General features: G+C 35.7%; 2 protein-coding genes across 2 annotated transcripts; one reads left to right on the top strand and one right to left on the bottom strand.

The window, feature by feature from the left end:
* The first annotated feature begins 576 nt into the window (after positions 1-576).
* LOC102589952 (DNA (cytosine-5)-methyltransferase CMT2-like) lies at positions 577-13,953 on the top strand. The gene is made up of 21 exons (XM_006361219.2): positions 577-1,595; positions 3,844-3,878; positions 3,977-4,079; positions 6,499-6,603; positions 6,712-6,831; positions 6,962-7,055; positions 7,887-8,077; positions 8,163-8,228; positions 8,307-8,555; positions 10,770-10,828; positions 11,115-11,181; positions 11,283-11,612; positions 11,734-11,802; positions 11,931-12,017; positions 12,124-12,211; positions 12,351-12,472; positions 12,547-12,648; positions 12,753-12,796; positions 12,896-12,965; positions 13,045-13,148; positions 13,575-13,953. Exons 1-21 carry the CDS (start codon positions 609-611, stop codon positions 13,741-13,743), a joined length of 3,261 nt encoding a protein of 1,086 aa, XP_006361281.1. The 5' UTR covers positions 577-608; the 3' UTR covers positions 13,744-13,953.
* A 795-nt stretch (positions 13,954-14,748) lies between these two features.
* LOC102580683 (protein ENHANCED DISEASE RESISTANCE 2-like) lies at positions 14,749-21,890 on the bottom strand. The gene is made up of 22 exons (XM_015315177.1): positions 21,753-21,890; positions 21,335-21,409; positions 21,160-21,213; positions 20,282-20,347; positions 20,098-20,192; positions 19,704-19,771; positions 19,538-19,633; positions 19,389-19,429; positions 19,061-19,161; positions 18,819-18,914; positions 18,308-18,372; positions 18,134-18,205; positions 17,900-18,055; positions 17,564-17,787; positions 17,445-17,484; positions 17,091-17,365; positions 16,882-16,983; positions 16,499-16,543; positions 15,982-16,122; positions 15,334-15,429; positions 15,025-15,126; positions 14,749-14,896 (listed from the first exon to the last, which is right to left on the bottom strand). The coding sequence occupies exons 1-22, from the start codon at positions 21,888-21,890 to the stop codon at positions 14,780-14,782; spliced, it is 2,265 nt and encodes a 754-aa protein (XP_015170663.1). The 3' UTR covers positions 14,749-14,779.
* Between the last annotated feature and the right edge of the window lie 2,538 nt (positions 21,891-24,428).

Genomic DNA, 24,428 nt, shown 5'->3' with positions numbered 1-24,428 from the left:
GCATATGTTACGACGATTATATCAAAGTGTATTACTAATATCACACATTCAAATAAATTCGAGTAATAACAACAATTTTCATATGATATTTTAAAAATGTCATTTTATTCAAAATCACAAGAAATATATGCATAACAAACACATATAACATAATGCAATTTGAATGATAGGGTTATAAATATGCCAAAAGAGTTGCAATTTTATATTACTCCTAACTAAATTAGAGTATAAATCATCAAAAATCGAATCAAATAAAAGTTTATAGTATCAAACCTAATTTTAAAACTTTCATATCTGAAGTATTTACTTTTTAATTAGTTATATCAAAGTATCGAAATTTAACTACGAAAATACCAAATCAAATATTATTTTTTCTTTCTATTTTCCGATATTTGATATCTGCATTCAATTATTTAATCAAATATAGAAATCAAATTATGAAAATACCAAGTATAGTGTACTTTCATTTTTCTACCTTAAAAGGCTGACATATTTACAAATATAACCTTGTAATAACTAAAATTCCATACTATTTTGACCAATCCTGTTCCCCTGTTTTCTTCTGTAAAAGTAAAACACCTCCTATTCTTGGCAATTTCCAAATAAAAATGGCGAAAAAGCAAAATAATTCTTCAAGATTTTCTACAAATCTAACTCCATCACCCAAAAGAACCAAACCCATTTCATCTCCATCACCAAATCCAGATGCATTAGCTCTGTCTATTCCTTTTCCTCAAAATGAAGAACCAGTTCCATTGATAGTGTTTTTTCCATCAGTTAGGAGAAGATCTTCTAGATTCACTACAAACAAATTCAGTACTAGTGCTACTACTGCTACTGAATTCATGAGGAAAAATCGGAACAGCATTTCACCTGAAAAAACAGTTTTTCTTCTTCCATCACCACCTACATTGGCTGGAAAAACACCTCCGGCGGAAGGTACGAGGAGGTCGCCGAGATTGGTATCACTGTCATCTAGGACAACGACGGCGGAGGATAAGGGCAAAAAAGTAAATTCAAGGAAATCAGAGGGTATAATAAAACAAGTGGAATTATCGAGGAAACGGAAATCGGCAAGTTCAAAAATGGATGAAAAAAGCCGAAAATCTCCGAGGTTCGATTCCGATTCATCAAATGGAGTTCAATTAGAGCTATTAGCATTGCCGGAGAAGAGCGCGTGTGGTGCAATCGCCGCCGGCGGAAGAACCGGCACGAAGCGGGAACTGCTGGCTTTGATGATGACGCCGGCGGCGAACGGCAGCGCGTCGAAGAAACGCGGCTCCAGGGGGAGTGATTCAGTAAATGCAGGGAACAATTCACGAGGATCTCGGAGGAAAGATCCAGTTTTTGCTGAATCACCGGGAACATCGGAAAAAATAACTGCTGAGAGTAATTCAGTGGGGGCGAAGACTTTAAGATCGAGAAAAATACAAGGGAGTGTTAATTATAATGAGAGTAAAGGACCGGAAATGAAACGGATAAAAAATTCAGCAGAGAAAAGTGTGAGGAAGCAGAAGAGTAATGCATGTTTCATCGGAGAGCCGATAGATACAGAGGAAGCTCAAGAGAAATGGCAATGGCGATACGAATTGAAGGTTGGTACTTTGATTTCATAGTTTTTTCTTATTTCATTTAGTAAAATGGGAAATCTTAGTAGTTCAGTTGATTGATGAAAGTTCAATTTCTCACCTTGTAATCCCCTTCCCCTGCCCCCAATGTAAATAAAAAAGGTATCTTGGAAAATGTGGGTGCAATTTGAGGTAGTCCTTCGAGCAGCAAACCAGCACGAATATCGGATATATCTGCTCCGGATGGCTGAATTGAGTGTTGCTTCAGGCTGTTATATCTATAAGCAACTATTGAGCATTCCCATTGAGGGGAGGAAGTGAGGAACGGAATGGAATGGGAAGGGGAGGGGAGAGGAGAAAGGGAACATTGAAAATCGAACTCAGGCCTGTTTGGTGGATGACTTGCACCAGTATCATAGACGGAGCTAGGATTTTGAGTTTACAAGTTCTAGATTTTAGAATATACATATTGAGTGGATGTTTAACATAAATGTGCATTCTGACGACCCCTAAAAGTAACTATAGCTGCGAATCCGTCCCTGTATGTATATGCCCATGTCTTACCCTCTCTACTAGAGTGAGGATTATTTACCCACAATCCTACCCGGGTCACTTATAACTCTAGCATCTACCTCCGACCAAACCCACTGGGGTCTAACGGAGTATGCTCCTATGAAGTTACGATAAAGTGGAGTAAATGTTCATCTACCTCAAACGGCAATTACTTTAGACACTTGAAAGTTTATCCAATTTAGATCATGCTCGCCCATTCACACAAACTAAATGGTTTAAATGTGTATATACAATACAAATCATGTCCTTTTAATGATAAACAAGTAATCTAAGAGTTTAAGCCTTTACTTGTCTTATAACCGGTGCACAAACCTCTCTTGAAATGCCAACTTCTCTTCAAACGACCTCCAGTAGCCTCAATCTATTCAATAATATAAATAACAGGTTCAAATTAGTCTAGGGAAACTAATCCCGTAATTTATGACACCTCGGGTCAACGTCAACTCTTGATCAACTCAAATCGGCCCCTCGGATCAACTGTCCAAAATCCGAAATTGATTACATGGACACGCTGTCCATAAGCCATAGAGTCCAAATCTATAATCAAGTTTCAATCTTGATGTCAAATGATGACTAACAGTATACGAATAAAAATTGAAACAGTGGCTTCTAATATCCTAATCTAAACTCTTAAAAAGACTAATAAGCTCATGATTGCCATTCTCATTTCTTCGATCGTATGTACCCTAATCATTACCACCATTATCGAATCATTAAATCCTTATCATTTCTTACTACAAAAAATATTTTCAAAGGACCAATAAAGTAGTTACATGGCTGGAAAATGGACGTGACCATCGTTACTGATGTGTTGATTCTCTTTAAGCTCACATCTATTCCATTTGGACTACTCTACATTGCTATTGAGTCCGATACAGCTCTTGACTAAGTAAATTTTTACCTGAAACTTAAATTGACGAGAGCTTCACTGTTGGCTCATCTAAAGTTCCAGCCTTTCCTTTCGAGCAAAAAGTTTTTTACCAAAGAGCCAGGAGCTCTTTTACTTCAATATATCTCATATCCTCATATGTAGCCTACGAATAAATGGGACTACCACACTCCTTCACTCTTATAAATTACTTGATCACCCAACTAACATGTAAAAGTGTAAAGTAGGCGAATTAACCACTTAAGTACTTCACTAACTTATATATTATATGATATAAGTAGTATTTTCAAGAATAATTAAATATACATACATACTATGAGAATATATTCCGTAATTATCTGTTTCGACATGAAACCTGTTAAAAGTAGTAAGCTATAATTAATGAAGTAACTCTTCTTCTGAAAAAAGAAATGTCGGATTGTTCAGGTAGACATCCTTCTATTTGTATACATAACACCCTAGATATCTATCGTGATTCTTTAAAGGAAAATGTGCATAGAAGATTCACTGAAAATTATAATATTATATATAATGAATAAGAAGTTGGCGTTGCAATGTATAAGATTATACAGAACGGAAAAGTAGTTGACTTTAGGATATCATAAGCCAAAAAATCTGAATAATCACTTGAACCTTTTATCATCTCCTATAAGCTAACTATTATTTGTTGGCCATTTTAATTGATTACATTGTGCTCTTATAAGTGGTGATTCTGGATTATTTTAAATATTTGAGCAACATTTAGTTCTTTGTCTGGCACACATGTCATTAAAGTTTCTCATTCTGAATTTAAATGTATATTGGCAATTGCAGAATCGAAAAATGCAGCGTCAAGGGTGGAAATTAAAGTGAGTGATACTATCTGAACTTGTCATTTTTGGTCTAACCTTTTATAAACTCGTTGCACGTCTTCACTCCTTAATTTTATGCTTGCCTTTTATTGTAGTTCTGGTGAAGAAGATGAAATCATATTAAATGTGGAATGCCATTATGCTCAAGCTAAGGTTGCTGGTTTCATTTTCAATATCGGAGATTGTGCATTTGTAAAGGTAAGTTATTAGCTCTCTATATAGCTTCTTCTTCCTTTTATAAGAAATTAGTCTCAACAATTGTATTATGGTTTACGCTTTTAATCAACAACATATATTTTAGATCAAGGTGGCTAACATGACATTGGTTGAAACTGAAATTGTTGGAACATCTAAAAGCTAAACTGTCAGCGAAGGAATACTTTTATTTATTTAGGTTTTGTAACATGTCCGTTCATGTATGAGACTATTCTTGTTTTGTGGCTAAGCAAGTGAAAACATTTTCGATGAGTGATAGTGAAACTTGTACCGAGAGCTTTTGCTTACTTGAAAATTATGTGGAACTGTGTCACTATCTCATCTAAAAGTAAAACTCTTAAAGGAGAATTGAATTTTGTTTGTTCTTTAGATGTATGAGCAATCGTGGTATTAAACTTACTATGTTTGTATTAAACTTACGTCATATGATGATACTATGTGAAGGAGTGATAAAATGTAAGCGTAGGGACACTGCTAGGATGATTAAGTATCAGTTTTAATTTATGGCCAGTAGATTTTGTAATAGATTCTACTAAGAAGATGCGTGGGAGGAAGAAAGATCACACATGGTGTTTATTGACCTAGAGAAAGCATGTGATAACAGTACCAAGAAAAATCTTTTGGTGGGTGTTGAAGAGAAAGGAATTCATGTTAAATTATTATAAATATCATAAAAGACGAAGGAGCCATCATTGGTAGTAAGTGACACAACAGAGTTTCTCATAATTTTGGGTTTAGGCTAGGGATAAACATTGAGCCCATACTTATTCACCCTTGTTATGGATGAGCTATAACCTACACAAATACGAGATGAGGTCCCATGGAGTATGCATTTGCCGACAATGTTATGCTAATTGACGAAATTAACTATGCTGTCAACCAAAAGCTTGAACACTGGAGAAACTCTCTTGAGAGCAAGGTTTTTGGATGAGCAGAATAAGACAACATATGTAGTATCTACGCTTATTATTCTAAGAGAATGAAGTAATAGATTGAGATATTACAGAGGTAATCAAAATAGGATGCACGAAATGAGCAGAATAAGACAACACGTTCTTGCTGTTTTTCCAGAGGTGGTGGAGCAACGAGTTCAACCGCTCTTTAACCAAATTAACCATTTCCTGTGAATGGGAGGATATTATTATTAGTAGTCTCCCGCATCCGCAGCAGAAATTATTAAGTGTCAGTCAACTTTTTGGAGTTTAAGAAGGTTTAAATAAGTGTCTGTAGATGCTTTGTAATGTATTTTCATTTTTTGGTGTTCTTTTATTTTGTTAGTGGAGATTTACTTCGATACCTACTAAAGATAGACTCGTATCTATGCTAACTATCTTCGTTTGGTTTTATTTATTACATTTGCATGTATGACAAAACCCTAGTTGAGAATGTTGACTACTTATGCTAATATAATAATAAAGACTAATTTGTATAAATGCGTTGTTCTTTCCTTTTTTTTTTCTTTCTATAGTGGAGATAGTCGCACATAATGACAGACATATTGTTAAAGGACTCTCTCTACCTTTGCTTCCTTATCCTTGCTATCTAGAAATGAACCTTCATGAGTTAAGTAAAAGCACCTTGCCTATTTTACTCCCCCTATGCGAAATAGCAGTTCGTTCGGCCGTCTTCTAGCTTCGATCAACCAAGAGGATTCCTTATATAAAGATAAAGGATGAAAGTTTCAAGAGTGATCCTGCACACTCCAACCATTCAGGTCTATGGCCATCGAGAGCTTTTTCCCACGTTGACTTGCTTTGGACATGCAACTTTAAGATATTCATATAGGCATAGGTAAAGGTATGGTCAAAGGCATCACACTGGATTGTACACAAGTTTCAGACTGTAGCTACTGAAATTTATAGGGAAGAGCTAAATGGAAAATGCTACTGATCTTTTTGTCTATTTTAATGTAATAGTTAGTAAAAATGCGCTGCAGTAGGCTTAGGTGCATAAGCAAAACATACATGACTTGGGGTCTATACTATTTTCGAGTATTTCCTCATTTGAAGTTAATGCTCTGGAAGTTCTTGCTGCCACACATAATGTGATTTTGTCGCTGACTAATTCAGCTTACCTGATCCTCTATTTGTATAATACAAAAGGATTCATGCAACATAGTTAGAATGAGAAGTTAGATATCAGCAGATATAACTTGGTATTATTATGCTCCGTAATGTTAAAATTTATCAAACGACCTGATGTGTGAACTCAAATCGTTTCTTCAATGTGGATCTCCAACACGTCTCACAGGGCAATTAGGGTCAGGTTTTAAAGTTTTCTTCTAAGAAAAAAAAATACTTTCATAACTGATGCAAAATGTTGAAATTTCATTGCCAGCTATGTGACCTTTATGAATCACTCATCTGGCTATGTCTTGAAAAATGTTGGGCAATTCCTTTAGGGTGAAGGCAAGAAAAAACATATTGGCAGGATCTTGGAGTTTTTCAAGACGACAGAGGGGGAAGATTATTTTAGGGTTCAATGGTTCTTCCGAGCTGAAGATACGGTTTGTACTATTGCTAGAGTATTTTATTTTCACTTTGTATTGTATACTTTGAATCCCCTTTTTTTCTAGTTTATTCATATGGACATTCTATCTACAAAATATTTTCAGGTGTTGCAAGGTGCTGCTTCTTTCCATGACCGAAAGCGCGTATTCTATTCTACTTTAGAGAATGATAATTTACTAGACTGCATAGTTTCCAAAGTCAACGTGGTAGAATTACCAACCAGGGTATGCTCCATCTTGATATTTTTTTCAAATGTTGTTAAAATTGCTTGTGATTACTTTCATTTGTTCCATTGTTCACTATATTGACTACTATGCTCGTACTGTTTCTTGTGCAATTTTGTTACTGCTGCAGCTTGATTTGAATAAAAAGGATGTTCCACCTGCTCACTTTTATTACGACATGGAATACTGTGTTGATTATTCCACATTCCGTACGTTGCATAATGGTAAGTTATATTGTTACAGATAATCTTGAAATGGTCCTGTGTGTTCAAACAACGTAGCTTCTGGAGAAAACACCTGATGACGTATAACTTTTGTAGTAAGTCTTTATTAAAATAGGTGGCATACGATGCTCAAAACTTCTATTTGCAGTGGTTTAGGAACATGACTGTTCTATCCATTATTTTGCTTTTAAACCTTAATTTTCATAAGAAAATTTCTATTCACATGGATCTATTTATACTTTTAACTTTATTTGTTAAGGATGAGATGTGAGCTGCATAAGTGAGTAAGAACAAATTCTATGAGAAAGTGAGAATCTTATCTTAGATTCACAAGGAACATATTCAGTCACAATAAGTCAGATTGACACGTCGTGTGTATTTGGTCTTATTTTTAGACGACATAAAATTATCGGCTATAGTGATCCATAGAATGGATGGCATTAGTTGATGCCACGTGATGGCTAGTGAAATTGGGTAGGTTCTGTACAATTGAAGGAGATACTGACGTTGCTACTCTAGTGCAAAAGGAGCATTTCAAAGTGTCCATGATTGTCAAGTTTTTCTTGCTTATGATATTTGAGTTGTATCTTGAATGTGAAGTTACCTTTTGAATCTTATCATGTTAACAATTTCCAAAAAAAAAGTTACCTTTTGTAGCTTACTTGTACGTGACATAAAAAATTTCAAACATTCTATTTTCCACTTGTTATCATTAATGAACTTCTTGTAGCAGTTTGTTGCATGAAGCTTGTAATGATACCTAATTTGATTCTACATTTTCTCTACCGATATTTGTTAATACTTCACTTTTATCTTTTTTGGCCTATTTAGTCAAAAGCTCTGTTTCCCCTTCGCTAGTTGATGCGTCATATAAGCCTATCACTACATATCCTCTGGAGGTATCGCCAAGTTGTGAACCTATGAAAGTGGAGTTGTCACTATTGGATCTATATGCTGGTTGTGGCGGCATGTCAATGGGATTGTGCCTTGGTACCAAACTCTCTGGTGTTAATCTTGTGACGGTAATTTATAAAAATCCTATTCATGTCTAGTTATCTTTTTAAGAGATGTGTTTAAAATTTCATTTGTTTCTTCTTCTTCTTCTAGAAATGGGCAGTTGATTTTAATAGTGCTGCCTGTGATAGCCTGAAACTGAATCATCCTCAGACACATGTAAGCTTTTATTTTTGTGGCAGGCATGATATATTCTATCGGCGTGTAATATTCAATCATAGTTAACATTTTTCTTAGGTTAGGAATGAAGGTGTTGAGAATTTTCTGGAGCTACTGAAAAGATGGGAGAAGCTAATTAAGTCATACGGCTGTAGTGATATCAAAACAAGCTCTAATGGTGAGCTAGACGACAGAGATGAAGGTGAAAACAATGATGATTCCCAGTCTGGTTCCAATGCATCTTCTGGAGAATATGAGGTATTAAGATTAGTTGACATATGTTACGGGGATCCCAACGACGAAGGAAAATCTGGACTTCATTTTAAGGTATAAGCTTTTCTTTCTTATTATGTTGGTTGTCCTAGTTTAATGCACTTATTGTTACATCCTAGTGTTAAAAACCACGAGTTACTTAAATAAAAATGGACCCAAATTGATGAATAAAGATTACATTTTGAAATAAATTGAACTCTTTAAGTTTTGCGCGTCAACATTCAGTATTGACCTAACAAACTGGTAACAAATGGTGCAATAAATGCACTGCATTCTTTTATGTATTATGTTCACCCATGTATTTGTATTTTCAAAAAAAAATCACACCTATTAATAGGTGTATCTAGTAAGAATGTGTATTAGTGGTAGAAAATTAATTTTCTACTTTCCTTCTATCACCAGAGCCTATTGGATCCCTCTAGTATTTTAAAGTGGCTACTCCTTACAGGCGGCCTTACCTGTTAATGTTCATTTTTCTTTTTCTGGTTTCACTTTCCCGGCCATCATCCTGCCTAAACATTCATTCTAGCCAAACATTTAGTCTAGCCAAAATTTTCTATGTTCAAAATTATATTCCTTACCAGAGTAAATCCAACATGGTTCGTCCTCCACATCTTGATTGACTTCATTAGCACACTATTTAACTTGTGATGGTCACTAATTATCTCTTGTGCATGCACGTTCCGTGAAAAATGGGAAGGTTTTCAATGAATTATTTTGTAGGCTACAATTTAAAGGGAAAAAATTTTGGATCTAGTGAATTGGGAGGTGGTCATCACCCCAATAAAGTGTGAATGCTCAGAGTGAAAGATTTGAGAGTCAATAAAGCACTCTTAGGAAGTAGCTTTGGAGGTTTGGCAGTGAGGTAAATATAGAATATGTGGAGGACACAGTGGTCGGAAACAAGTACGGTATACAGGTTGGTGATGGAGATCCGGAAGTATCACATTACCTTATAGATTTTGACCTAGGAGAAATATGCTAAAAGGAATATGAAGAAGGTAGTGGCAATGCCATGTTAGAAGTTGGGGACGGAAATAGAATCGATCTCTGGAAGGACAAGTGATGTAGAAATTACACATTAAATGCTACTCTCTCGGTTATCTACAACATATCGTGCTAGAAGAACATAACAATCCATCATATCCAAGGGGCCAATCTATCTAATCTCACCTAAAATTCACTTTCTTTCCTTCTCAAAAAAAAAAAAAAAATCTGAAAGAAAGAACTTCACTCTTCTTATGTAAACTCGCTATAGGAAACTTCGAAAATGTTGAGAAGCTGATGTGGACTCAAATTCTGCCACACTACAAGGTTGTAAACTTCTAATTTGTTTTGGAGGACTTTAAAAAATGGCACATGGACTCTTTAAGTCCTAGGAATGTGAGTCAGGGTTTGACCCAATCAGTGTGGATCACGTTCTGATGAACTTATCTAGAGAATCTTGAAATGTGTACTGCGGATTGAAGAGGCAAGTTGATCAAAAAGGTTAGAAAGCTGCCCCCATTTTTGCCAAAGCTTTGAATTTTACATAAAAATATTGGAAAAGTTAGCTAGGACGAAGATATAGAGGAGAGTATGGGATACCAAAGTACCAAAAAGAGTTGTCGTTTTACCTGGTGCATGGCGAAGGTTTCCATCTTAAGTTCACAGACAAACTGAGGAAGAGAGCTGCAGTAAAGCTAGTGTTGCTTGTACAAGGGCTAGAGCTCAGATGCAGATCATATACTTCGCATTGCAGGTACACATCTCAGCATTGGAATCTAGCTATCTCCTCGTTTTAGTTGGACACTGAGACGAATTAACTAGGAGAAGAGGGCAGTTGAAAATAATACTATCTGCTTTTTCTTTGGGCGAATATGGAGTGAAAGGAACAACAAACTTTTCCATAGTGAAGAAAAGGAGATAAGATGTATAAAGAAGTCCTTTTTTTTCATTTTAATTTATTTTTGGTGTAAAAAGAGGACACCAATATCTTTGGGACGACGTAGTTGTTACACGTGGTTGACCCACTCATTCACTAACACAAATTTGGCACCACCTTGGTGTATCATCAATGAACTGAATTGATTTATCCAAACCACCAAATAGTGGAGGTATGTTGAGGTGATTCCGTCAGAAGTTATGAGATTTAACTGTTGGAGGAGTGAGGTTTAATTCTTGATTTTCTGTATTGTTTATGCTTTGACGGTTTTATTCTACAAACTCGATTCTTGATCTTAACTTTGATATTGAGCATGATGTTTCTTCTTGCGAGTGCTCTTATAGGTGCGATGGAAAGGTTATAGTCCAAGTGAAGATACTTGGGAGCCAATTGCGAACTTGGAGTAAGTACTTGCTAAATGCTGTTCCTTCCATCGTTTAATAGTATCTTTCAGTTTTGGTTGCTCAAAAAGTTTGATTAGCTAAAATTAGAAGCACTGTTTCTCTTCCTGAATATCAAGGTTCTTAACAGTACTCTCCTTTATCATATTTGGTTTTCGACGAATTAATGCAAGCAGGAAGTGCAATTCTGAGTTTTTCTGAGATTGAGAAAATTCAGAAGAGCTTACCATTTTGTTATGCATTTTCATCACATCCTTAATTATATGTGCAATAATTATTTTGTCTCAGAAATTGCGGAGACAGCATAAAAGATTTTGTTCGAAGGGGGCAACAGTTGAAAATTCTGCCTCTACCAGTAAGTTATTTCTCCCCATTGCATTTGCAATGATTATCACTAAATGACATTGGAGTCATCATCCCTGTTTGATTTCCGGTCCTGACTAATTATGTTTGTAGGGTGACGTTGATATGATATGTGGGGGTCCTCCTTGCCAGGGCATCAGTGGATATAATCGCCACAGAAATACTGATGACCCATTGTCTGATGAGAAAAATCGTCAAATTATTATATTTATGGATGTTGTGGAATTCTTACGGCCTAAATATGTGTTGATGGAAAATGTTGCCGACATATTGAGGTTCGATAAAGCATCTCTAGGAAGATATGCTTTAAGTCGTTTGGTACATATGAGATACCAAGCAAGACTTGGAACTATGGCAGCTGGTTGCTATGGTCTCCCACAATTCCGATTGCGAGTTTTCTTTTGGGGTGCACTTCCGAGTGAGGTGAGTATGCCTGTTATCATCAGAGTTACTGAATAGGAATGGTTTTTCTATACCGGTCCATACTTGGTGATTACAGCTTTGTGACATCCAATTAATCTCAATCATTCCCTCTCTTGTTCAGAGGTTGCCCCCATTTCCACTTCCTTCGCATGACGTGATTGTTAAATATTGGCCCTCACCTGAATTTGAGGTACCTTTTACATTTACACTGCCCTTATTTTTTTACCCGAGAACTTGTGGCATTCTTTCTATTTTCTCTTAGTTATAGGCTTTTTATACTGCTGGTCTGCATTTATTACAGTGTTTTCCTTCTTGCAGCGTAATACTGTTGCTTATGAGGAAGGACAACCACGTGACCTTGAGGAAGCTCTGGTTCTTCGTGATGCTATATCTGATATGCCAGCTGTATGGTTGTTGTTTTCATTAGAAGTCCTTTTTAATTTTGGTATATGTTGTGTGTTTATTAAGAAATTTATCTTTTTAATGGAATAATTGATGTACTTTCTTATAGGTCACGTGGCATGAAACTCGTGAAGAAAGGCCATATGAGATACCCCCCGAAACAGAGTTCCAGAAATACATGAGATTATCTAAACATGGTAATTTCTCTCTGCACACTAGCTCTAATGGCTTTTTTTGTTAGACTACGGCTAAACACATGAGAAGTGTGCAATTTAAATTTATGCTAGACTCTATGAACTGAATGTGTATTTTTACATGTGGAAATGATTCCTTCAGAGATAATGAGTTGTTCATCAACTGGAGTTAAGGAAACAAAAGAACCTGTTTTGTCTGATCATCGGCCTTGCCAACTAAACGAGGATGATTACTTGCGAGTTTGTCTAGTCCCACGTAGAAAGGTTTGACGATTGTAACATTACTGAAAATTGATTTTTTTCAGATGTTTGCCTCTTGTAATGTATTTCCACTGCAGGGAGCAAATTTCAGGGACCTCCCTGGTGTAATTGTAGGAGGGGATAATGTGGCTCGTCGTGATACTAAAGATCCAAAGGTTCTACCAAACGGAAAGCCCATGGTAGGCAATTTATTTCTGCTGTTCTGTTAAAAAGTACTTGTCTATGACACCTAGACAAATATTGTATCATTCTTGCTAATCGGAATCATTCTTCTGCAATATAGGTTCCTGACTGTGCCTTCAACTTTGAGAATGGAAAGTCTAAGAGGTTATGCATGTTTTCTTATAAGCTTGTCATATTCTCTTCGTCTTTCTCCGTTTAATTGATAATATCCAATAGACAATTAAATCCTTTTTTAAATTTTAGGCCATTTGCAAGGTTGTGGTGGGATGAAACAGTAGCAACATTAGTGACGTTTCCTAATCATCGTGCTCAGGTACTTTGTTGTGTTATTCTTACCATCGAATATGCAATATAGAACTGTAGCATTTTCTGATCTTTTTAATATTTTTCAGGCTATCTTACACCCAGAGCAAGATCGAGTTCTGACCATACGAGAGTATGCAAGATTGCAAGGTTTTCCAGATTTCTATAGGTTTACGGGTACTCTCAAGGAAAGGTATCTTGTTTTCTGATGAAAATAGTTCTAGTAGCTTGTCGATTTCGATTACTAATCAAAGATCTTAAAGACCAGGAAAAGAAAAACATACATAAATGCAGCCTTCATTTCTATGTAGAGAGGAATATGGAAAAAAAAAACATCTTTGTGATCTCTCATTATAGGGAAAAGGGGCGGGGCATATATACCCCTCAACTTTGTGATTTAGAGCGGATTATACCCCCGCTAAAGAAGTGGTACATATATACCCTCGCAGTAAATGCACTAACCTTGAATTGTCTTCCTCTTACATGTACATTTCGGAAGTTGTAAAGAACTAGCGATTAATTCCTCCTAACACGCGATGATTTGAAACTACTCAAAATATGCTTTGTATCTTCTGCCACTTCATAAATTGGGTTTCATTGTGTTGTTCACTTTGTGTAGATATTGCCAAGTTGGGAATGCTGTAGCAGTTCCTGTTGGTCGCGCGCTTGGGTACGCGCTTGGACTTGCCTATCAGAGGCTAGCTGGAAATGAGCCTCTAATTAAATTGCCATCAAATTTCTCATTCTTAACGCCTCCAATTGATGACATTGTTGTCTTGCAAACATAAGCTCATATTCATCATTTTTTTCCTCCATTGGCGATTTCGGAGCTACTGCTGATCCTTAGCAGATTACTCCATTTTTCTAGTATGAACTTTTATTGAACAGAACAGATACTAGATTGGGGCGCGACGAAGTTGATTAATTTATTGATCAATGAACTAGCATTCCTTTGATGTGAACTTGTTTCCTTATATTTATAAATTCTCCTTTCTGAACAGCTTATTTTTGGTGTTTGCAGTGTTTGTTGTTTGGCGTTATACGTAGATATGCACTCAAACTTTGCCTCAACGGGCAAATAAACACTCTTAACTTTGAGACTTGCATGTCTAGACGAAAACATTACTACTAGCATAAGTTTTCAAAGTTGCTCCCCTCAACCCCCTGACTGCCCCAAATTTTTTCAGTCCAATGGTAAGAGTGCAACTTCTTATGATGTGTGGGTTAGGCGTAAGTTCAAACCTTGCTGCAAACAAAAACTAGGTATTTAAGCCGAGAAGAGCCATTGGCCCTTAGAAATTCCTTGTTTACCCAATTTTGGGACCACCATTTAAGCCATACCCGTAGTGCACAAAAATTTGCAAGTTTACCCACTTCAGAACAACTTAAAACAAGCGATATCTACAGTTTAAAAAGCGAAGACTCTTTTAAGTATGACAAAACAAAGGGCCCACTGATAAAGGTTGGGTAGGGAGGCAATATTTGTTATCAGGTCAGATAAAGGTTAACTAGTTACGTTCAAATAGGGTACCCCGTGAAATTTTTACCAACTAAACACCTCTGTTTGGTAAAAACTGCACACCATAACTCCATAACTCAACTGATTAATACACAGTAGGAAGACAAAAGAATCATAGAAATACAAAATCATCAAGTCTTTACAATCACTATACAAAACTTGGCTCCTTTTTAACTTTTCTCAGAGCTTAAGAAATACTCAAAAAGAGACTAAAGAATGAACAAAAAATACATGTAATGTAAGTATAATTATACATATATTCAAAAAACCACCTTCTGCAAAATTGACAAGAGTCATAATATGACCTACTCCGTTGTCGATGGCTCAGGTTCAAGCTTTGGTACAACAGCAGATGATAGTTCTATATGACAGACGCGTGCAGCGCCTATTAGTGGCTCTGGTAACTCATCAGGGGTGTTTCCCTAAAAGAAAATTTCCAAAATGAATCATTCATTGTGACATATCCAAACAATGTACTATATTGTCGACTAAAAGATGACTACATGTAACTGTTCATTGTAATCTTATGGATGAAGGTCTATCCATGTACCTGTACAACGAAAGCCATGTCAACGACTAGTGATGTGATTACGCCAATGACAAGCCCCATAACTCCATTTGCAACAGTAGAAGAACCAACATCAACATCAATCTACAGAATGCAAGCAATACAAGAATCAAATACATATACATGTATGGCAGAAATTTCACTTTTTATGATGTTGAACTAAGACGCGACATGGACAATGATGATTCATATAGCTGACTCCAACTTGCTCGGAATTGAGGTATAGGACTTTTTATATGTATTGTGTCTGTATTTGCTATTCTTGGAAGGAAAAAGTATATGAGTTTTCACCTCTAAATACTTGGGGCCGCGGATATAGTTGCAATCGACTGCCTTTCCCAGTAAACACGGGGAACTTCCAACACTCTGACGCACAATCCACGAACCCTGCATGATACATGAAAAATGGTAAAGATTTTACACAAATGCAAACAGGTAGAGAGTTATCGAAGGAAGACAGATGACTACATAGCAGATGGTTACTCAAAGAAGTCGAGGGGATTCAATATCTACTATATATACATAGAAAATACTAATTCTGATTTTGTATGTACAATGTAATTTTCCAGCGAAGGGGGTTTGGATGATGATGTGATGTTCATTTTCTGTAGTCTAATTAACATTCTGCAAAACAGAAAGCATTCTTCGAGATAGTTTAAAGAAGGCATAATACGTCTCAACTGACAATTAAGCACTCCAACTTTGAGAATGCACCTCTAGACACCTCAACTTATCTCCACTGTGTCAGTTGAACAGTACAACTTACAAAATGATCATCTAGACACATCCAAAATTTTATGTGCCACGTCAACATCGGGTGTCCACAAATTGAAGTGCCTAGATCTGTATTCTCAAAGTTGGAATATTTAGTTGCTAGTTGAGGGCAAGTTAAGGTGTCTATCTATGTATTATTCTGTTTAAAGACATAAAAAAAGATACCTTTGGCACTGATGGGATTAGCTTCATTCTACTATTCCGAAACTCGTCATCTCCATCAACAAACCGTTGCAAGAGAGAACCAGGTATCAACTTTTTCATGACGAAATAGAAAATCATGCTGTAGTGTGTTGATCCAGGTACCTACAGAAAGACAAAAATGTCGTCCACTTATTTCTTCCTGTATGACTTGAAACATTTTGAATCCAAAAATTCAAGGATGAAGGGTCAAAAACACACCTAAACTATCAGGTACGTGAGTTTCCTACTTGAATTATCGCCAAATGTTTATCGAAATACACTTCAACTATAAGTTGTTCTCTTTTCCTACCAAAAATATCACTATCGTTCAGGTAGGATAAAGATCAACTGATAGTTAAGTTGTGTTTTGAAAAACATTTGTTAGTTAGGTAGGAAAAGTGAACACATGATAGTTCAGGAAGCTCGAAAATTCGGAAAACTTCAAGTGTGTTTTTGACCCTTTCACTCAAAATTCAAAGCAGGGGAGGAACAAACTTACTTGCAAATTTATAACCAAAGTAAAGAGTCCTTTTTCTGAAGCAACCTAAAAAAAAAAGATGTATAAAGATAAGTGAAAAGATAACACTACTAAATAAGACAAGCTAGAAACTAGTACTGCCTCTGTCCCGTTTTATGTGCCACACTTACTTTTTCACTTTTCAGTCTATCTCAAAAAGAACGACACTTATCTATATTCATACTTTTCAGTTTACTTGTAATGAGATAATTTATAGCAACATGGATGTTTATAGTTTATTTTAGACCAAACGTTTCAAAAGTCTTTCTTAGATTCTCAAATTTTGTGTTCAGTCAAAGAGTGTCACATAAAACGACATGGAGGGAGTAATATCCTAAATGGTTTGACATTCCCTTTAAACTTACCTGTGCTGCACAGCCAGGATGCCTAGCGACATGGTCCATTCGTTTAGTATCCTTGAACCAATCGACTGCGACAAGATCCATGAGAGATTTACCAGCTGAAACCTTCATATACAATTTACAAAGTGATATCAGACCACATGACATAGACCATCCACCTAAGATCAATGTCACTCGGACTCTCCAAAAATGTTTCCGCACTCATGTCAGACCATCCACCTAAAATGCACTACTTTTGGAGGATTCAACATGCACCTGATGACATTTTTGTAGAGTCCAAGAAACATAGCTCTAAAACCAAGGACATATTGAATAAACAAAGCGATAAGGACCTTTGTTTTGTCACTGCAAAAGTTCTTGCCACGAACTCTGAAGTTATTTCCATCAGATATTGTCCAGCAGTCACGGCCATTATCACTGTCATCATGTCGTAGATTACCCGAAAAAGTTGACATATCAATATGCTCTATAGGTTCTTCTTCAAGAGCTTCACAAGTATCGAAAACACTTTCAATAAAGAAATCGTGAAACACCAATAACAAATAAAACTATGGTCCAACACCTACCAGTTTTAATCGTATCGTTTTCAAGACCGGGTGATGATACCTACAAGGAGGAGTCCAAGCTCATACTCAGAAGGAGATAATGAAAAAATAATACGAAAAAGTATGTATATAGTTCATACCTCTTGATCAGTGCACTGAAAATCTTCATCCTCATCAGAGTACTCGTCCAACATCGATACTGCATTTCTATTTGCAGCACGTATTTGGTCTAAAGACGGAGTACGATGATGAGACTGTTTCTGGCTCTTCTTGGAGGAGATAGATGGCGGATTCATATTAACCATAACTGGAATTCTCGGAGCAGCTGCCCTCTCATCAGTTTGAGAAAAGTATTCACGAAGTCCTAACATAGAATTTTGTAAACAAAAGTTCCACACTGAGAATCAATGGATACAACAAGATCGACGAGTGTTTATGAGGAATGTAACTTTCGTGTAACATAAGAAGAAGCATACCAGCAACACTATTTAACATCTGAAACAGACAATGTTGCTGAAATGATGCGATGAAGCCTACACCCCACCCTTTCAAATCTATCTGCATAAGTTGCTGTACTTGAGTTCTTGGTCTCCCATTACACGGTTTGAGGGGTGAAATATTGAATCCACCACCTGTACACGTAAAAGATCGATTAGTTTGTGCAAATGTAAATGAATTCAGTAAAAGCTATAAAGGAAGACAGAAGTTACTCTCGATATGAGCTCGAACATATCCAGGTAGAGGATTACAATTCTTATGCTCCCTAGAACGAAATAACACAACTGCAACCATAGTATGGAAAAAACAAACAAATAGAATTTTAATTAGATAAAGAGAAACGATTGTTTCGACAAGAATAAACAGGAATCTGTGGTTATACTTACCGTAACTTCCATCATCATTTCTACGCCAGTATCGTACATAACAAAGATCACGAGGCCAAATAAAACTGCACAGCGTACACCAAAGATTTGTCACTAAAATTATAAAGGATGTTCAACTGACCACCCTTCACTTTATGTAGATATATACGCCTCTGGAAAATCACAATTGTATATTTAAGTTCAAAATTCTTTTGTATGTATGTATATACTAGATGTTGAATCGCTCCTTGGCTAAGTTGCGCGGACTCTTCACCTTTGATGTGTGTCATATTTTCCAAGAATATACTTTTTTTGGAGAATCTGACAAGCACATGTTGACATTTTTGAAGAGTCCGAGCAACATAGCCCTCGGTGAAAATCCTGCCTTTGCTACACTGTGACTCAACCAATTTTACTAATGGAGCTATTTAACCAACCAAAACAAAAGTCAAATGATAACTACAAAATAGTTCATCAGATATACATTTAAGCATTTACAGCAAAGATTGTTTTGACAAGGAAAAAATATTACCTTGGAAACCAGTCGAGTCGAAGTCTGTGATAGAGTATTGCTGTGTGTCCATCTACCTCCTCAACCAAACTACCATACTGGAAGCTACAATCCCACCTGTCACGCCAAAAAAAGAAATTTTCTCGTGCAATCAAGGCATTGCGATGGAAAAGTAAAGCCTATTGTCAGATGTGGAGCTAGAGGGGAGTAAGGGTCGCAGAAAGATCACACTGTATATACAAGGTCAAGTGAACGAAACTTACTCAAAACGTGTTGCATCCATGCTCATTACAAGCTCAAATATTTCTTCACAAGTAGCCTCCACTACGCCAACCGCCTTCATAGCTCTACTACATCCCTTTGGCTGCAGGAACAACGAGAAAATCCATCACTCAAAATACCCTGAAGCAACCTAATTAGGCTAAGCTTGTAACAAAAACGCTATGTTGCTCAGACTCTTCAAAATTACTGCAGGGTAAGTGTGGGATCTTAAAAATGCTATGTATTTTTGAAGGATCCGGCATGGGTGCAGCAACACTTTTGGGGAGTACAAGCAACATAGCAGAAAAGAGCATAAGAATGAGCTCATACTAGTAAATCAACATTGAGTAGCTCCTCAAAAATGCGAAGCCCTGCAGCCACCCGTTAAGTGGAGAAATGTAGTCAATACTGGTCCAGGAAAATGTCCCCAATTGCTATCACTGAGGAAACTAAGAAGAAAAATTGAGAATTAGACTGACCATTTTGGCAGTAAAGTAAGCGCCTATACTTCGGGTTTGCCAAATCTGACTCTGATTCCTTTGTCCAATCAACCACAGACTCCGGAGGAGCTATCGCTGAAGAAGAAATAAGGAAACTTATAAAACATGTATAGAAATCAAATAAGCACAAGGGAAATTAGCAAACCATTTGCGATTGTTGTTCCCCGCAGCACGTTTTGTTGAGATTCATCTTCATCCTCAGCAGCACTGAACCTACAAAATAGGGTGACTTGCACTATGAAGTTTAGACTATAGAAGTAATAGCTACACTTATGGTCAGGGGCGGAGTTAGAAGCCCACGTATAGGTAACTAAGTAGCTTTTGTTCAAACAACGTATTTGTCGCATTTGAAGTCATCATTTTAAAATCCAGTGGAGATGATAACTACACTATACTATCTTTGACTAGAAAAACGTTTAATCTATAGTGTGTTTAGCGCTCGTCACTAGTCTAAGAATTGCTAGTCAAGAGTTCAAAAATCATATAAGTATCAAAAAGGGAATTACGGATACAGAGCTAAACAGAGAATAAGTGTTTACGGGCTTTCCTGATCTGAAGTCGTCCTCCCAGTACTCTCCGTCCCAGATTTGAAATCGTTGAATTTGGTACGACTACCACCTACTGACTCTTGATGCTGCATAGAAGTCAACATGTTACTATTGCCATCAGCATCTACGTACGATGAGGGAAGAAGAGAATACCAAGAAATAAGGAAACAAAAACCTGATCAATCACGGATTCAATTTTTTCTTTCCAAATTAGTGCTTCCTGAATGTTGAAAGCTGCCATCTGGAAGAACATTATGATTAACATGAATAATTTCTCTCTCACAAAACAAGAAACTCAGAGCAGGCAGCAAAGCACAGTCGCAAGTGGCAGAGCCATGATTGATTTCAAAAATATAAAGAAGTAAACACACGAAGAAGAGGTTAAGTCGATACAACATCCACTATATATAATAATGTATATAACCAGAATTATTCTCACTTGATACTAAATTCACCAAACACTAAATGTTTGCCAAAATAATATATCTAAATGTGGGTTAATCTCCCAAAATGACAACTAGTTCTTGGTCCAGCCAATGAAACTCACATTTAAAATGCCAAATCTAAAGAAAACTAGAACTTGTTGAAAATTTTGCAGTTACATTCAAGAAACTACGCAGAAGTGTCTCTCGCGTCATATATCTATCTTCTTCTTTCTTTCATTCTTCTTTGTACATGATAAATTATATCGATTTGATGGGGAAGCCTCCAGACAAATTTGTTTTACCTGTCCTTTTATATACAAAAGTCTCAAAACTAACATGGCTATGGCCTCAGATGACAAGTAAGCACTCTAACTTTGAGAGTGTACATCTAGACACCTCAACTCGTCTCCATTGTGTCAGATGAACACTCTAACTTACAAAAATGATTATTTAGACACCTCCAAAACTTATGTTTCACTTCAGTGTTTGGGTGTTCACGAGACACAGTAAGGACGAGTTGGAGTGTTTAGTTGTGAATTAAGACCAAGTTGAGGTGTCTAGATATGCACTGTGAATCAAATCTTTGGGGCAAGAGAACAGATAAGAAGGAATAAAGAAGATCGTGTACCGTGATTTGATCATGCTTCTCTTTCATGTTATAGACCGATAGAACGTAAACCATCTGCAGATTGTAAAGTGTACATAACATCAATTACTCAACAGAAAAAAACATGTTATATGAATGTTCATCAAGCTTATAGATTTACACAAGATATCAAATATCAACAATAAGAACAACTCACCTGTCCATGATGAGTCTTCAAGCCTCGATCCTCCACTCGAAAATTACCATCGATTTCAAGAGTCTTGATTGGAGACTAGCAATTATTGTAACATCATAAGTTAAAAGCCTTCAAAATTACTAACATAGTATCATTTTTTCATCAGTCGTGCACTCAAGGGCACGCGGAGCTAGTGTTTGGTTGAACTTAGTAGTTTTAGTCCAAATTTTGTATTTGTCTGATGAAATTCATTGAATATGTACGGAATTAATCATTTAGAACCAACTAACTTTACAAAACTAGAATCCTGAACACATTAGCTTCAAATTCTGGTATTCTAGAACATTTTAAGCACGGCTTAACTATCAAATTCACATTCTTACATATAAATTAGACAAACAAACAAAAAAAACTGAAATGCATTGTAAATTGAACTCACCACATTTCCCTGAGGTTTCGTCTTGAAATAGGCCAACAACTTAGTCTCCAGAACGAAATAACGCATATGAAGGAATGATTTTCCTATCTTCCTCCTCCCATACCTCACCATCCATCCCTCGTGCACCACCTTCGACATGTTTTTTTACCTTTTTCCTTCTTACGTCTCTAATAATATGCTCTTTTGATCCTCACAATTCACGAACTATACTACACCATTACGAACATACAATTATTAATTTTATCAAGTGAAGTGTAATTTCATTGATAAGAAAACTCATGTATATAAGAGGTATACAAAAAAGCAGAGAATCTCTTGAAAGATATACAAAAGACACCCAATCTTATATACAGATAGTAACGTCATGAAACGAATACAAAAAACATTAAAAACATGAGGCTATATATGCTTCATATGTAAAAATTTAAGCTCTATCGCTTAAAAAAAACTCTTCTATTTATCTTCATACAGGGAAAAAGGGTCTTATATACCTCTCAACTTTGTCATTTAGAGCTGATATATCTCTCGTTATGAAAGTGACTCATATGTACCCTAGTATAACAATAGGGGTATACTATATCTAATTCAAACACACAAGTTTTCTAATATGAAGTAAAGTGTAATTTTAGGAAATTTTGGTATACAAAAAAGGCGAGAATCTATGGGAAGTCATAATTTTAGGCTATTAATTCTTCATATGTAAGAAAATTAAGCTTGTTCGCTTCAAAATCTCTCATATTTCTCTCCCTCCATACTATCTAACAACGAACATACATTATCTTTTCAAAAAATCACAAGAAAAAAAGCTCAAAGTAAAATACTTACTCGAATAATTAACATTATTACACAACGATATCCATTATACTTTTAGTATTTCAAACGCCAAAAAAAAAAAAAAAAACTCGATCTTCCATACATTTCCTTAGCTTGTCTATGTATTAAAACACGAGGCTATTAATTCTTCATATGTTAAAAAAAAAATTAAGCTCTCGTTTGCTTCAAAATCTCTCATATTTCTCTCCTTCTATACATTATCATTTCAGAAGATCGTCCAGAAAAACTCAGAGTGAAATCAAATACTTACTCGAATAACATTACTATGCAACCATATTCATTATATTTTCATGAGTAATTCAAACTCGAATCATCTTCCATACATGTCCTCGAACGAGCTCCCAAGAACATAACCAACGTAACCACATGCATGCATGTGTGAAATATAATAAATATGTATGTATAGGTATAGAGAAGGAAGAGGTGTGAAGTAGAAACATTTGTGCCATTAAATTACCGGGAAAATGGTTGGTGAATAATATGAGAAACACTATGGCCACTAGATTCAATAACAAGTTTGTTTGTATTTTTTTTTAAAAAAAATAAAAAAATCAATGTTAAAATTCTTTGTTTTTCTTCTTTAACAAAGTGAGAACGAATTTTATTATTTTATTCTTTACCTTTTTTTGCTCGCTGATGTGACTCTTAAGTTACATGTGTCAGCTTACCAAGAACAGAGTCAATAGTTATATGAATTCGATAGAACAAACTGATTTTGGGTCAAACTTTATATTTGAGTTAAGGTATTTATTTAATATGTACGGGTAATTTATCAAGCGAATCCACAAAGCAAAAAAAACAATAATCCAAAATATTACCTATAAATTAAAAGAAATTAAAATAAGGATAAATATGATATGTGTCCTTTAATTTCTTGTGAATTTTTAGAGGAGGGCATGAATAATTTGGAAAAGCTACGCAATGAATAATTTAGAATTTTCAGAGTTTATGCTATAGTTTATCTATCTCGTATGCTTTATGATATTTATTTGAGGAAAAATCCTTTTGGCCAGAATGATATTTTACCTATGTTATTTTAGCTTTTTGAATATTTTTACCCTTTAAACTTTAAAATCATTTAATTAAAAAATGAAAAAATATCAGTTTATTTTAAAATAAAAAAGATATTATAAATTTTTTAAATTTCTGGCCAAATTTTCTGGCCATTAACATTACCCTTTATTTGAATATTAAGATTAAATTGGTTGGTTATGAACTTCTAATATGGCATTTCAATTTTTTCTTGTTTGATTGGTCAAAAATTAAAATTACTGCACTCGATCGGGATAGGGTATGGTTGTGGTGGAGTGATAAGTACTCATTCATCCTTAACCAAATATCTCAGCCCTCAGGTTCGAGTACCCCTAACTACGAAATCATCTTTGCTAGAGAGCGTTTTACCCTCGACATGGGACATTCTGGTGCGAATCTAAATTTAATCAGACTCTAATATAGATACCAAACTCGAATAATATTTCATAAGTGATTTTTCAAGTTCATTGTTTCCTCTCCACCCTTCACGCGTCTTGACCATCGTCCTACTCTCCACCACCCTCGAACCCCCACTCTCACAGCTTTTTACTAGATTACATATAAACATTCTTGAAATATTTTTTTTCGTGTACTTACAAACACTAGAAAATAAGTAATTAGAAACTTACTTATGAAAAAAAAAATCCGAGTTAAAAAAAATTAGAGAAAGAAAAAAAAATCAAATAGCATCTCTTTCCCACCAATAGATCCGGATCACAAAACTGACCCGAATTAGAATCCGGTCCAATGACCCGACTCCGAAATGTATATATATAGCCGTTACAGTTTTAACACTTCTAGAAAGAAAAA

Source organism: Solanum tuberosum, unplaced genomic scaffold, assembly GCF_000226075.1.
Source record: "Solanum tuberosum cultivar DM 1-3 516 R44 unplaced genomic scaffold, SolTub_3.0 scf00341, whole genome shotgun sequence".
NCBI lineage: Eukaryota > Viridiplantae > Streptophyta > Magnoliopsida > Solanales > Solanaceae > Solanum > Solanum tuberosum.
Note: the sequence above shows the minus strand (reverse complement) of the source record. Positions and strands in the feature narration are given on the sequence as shown.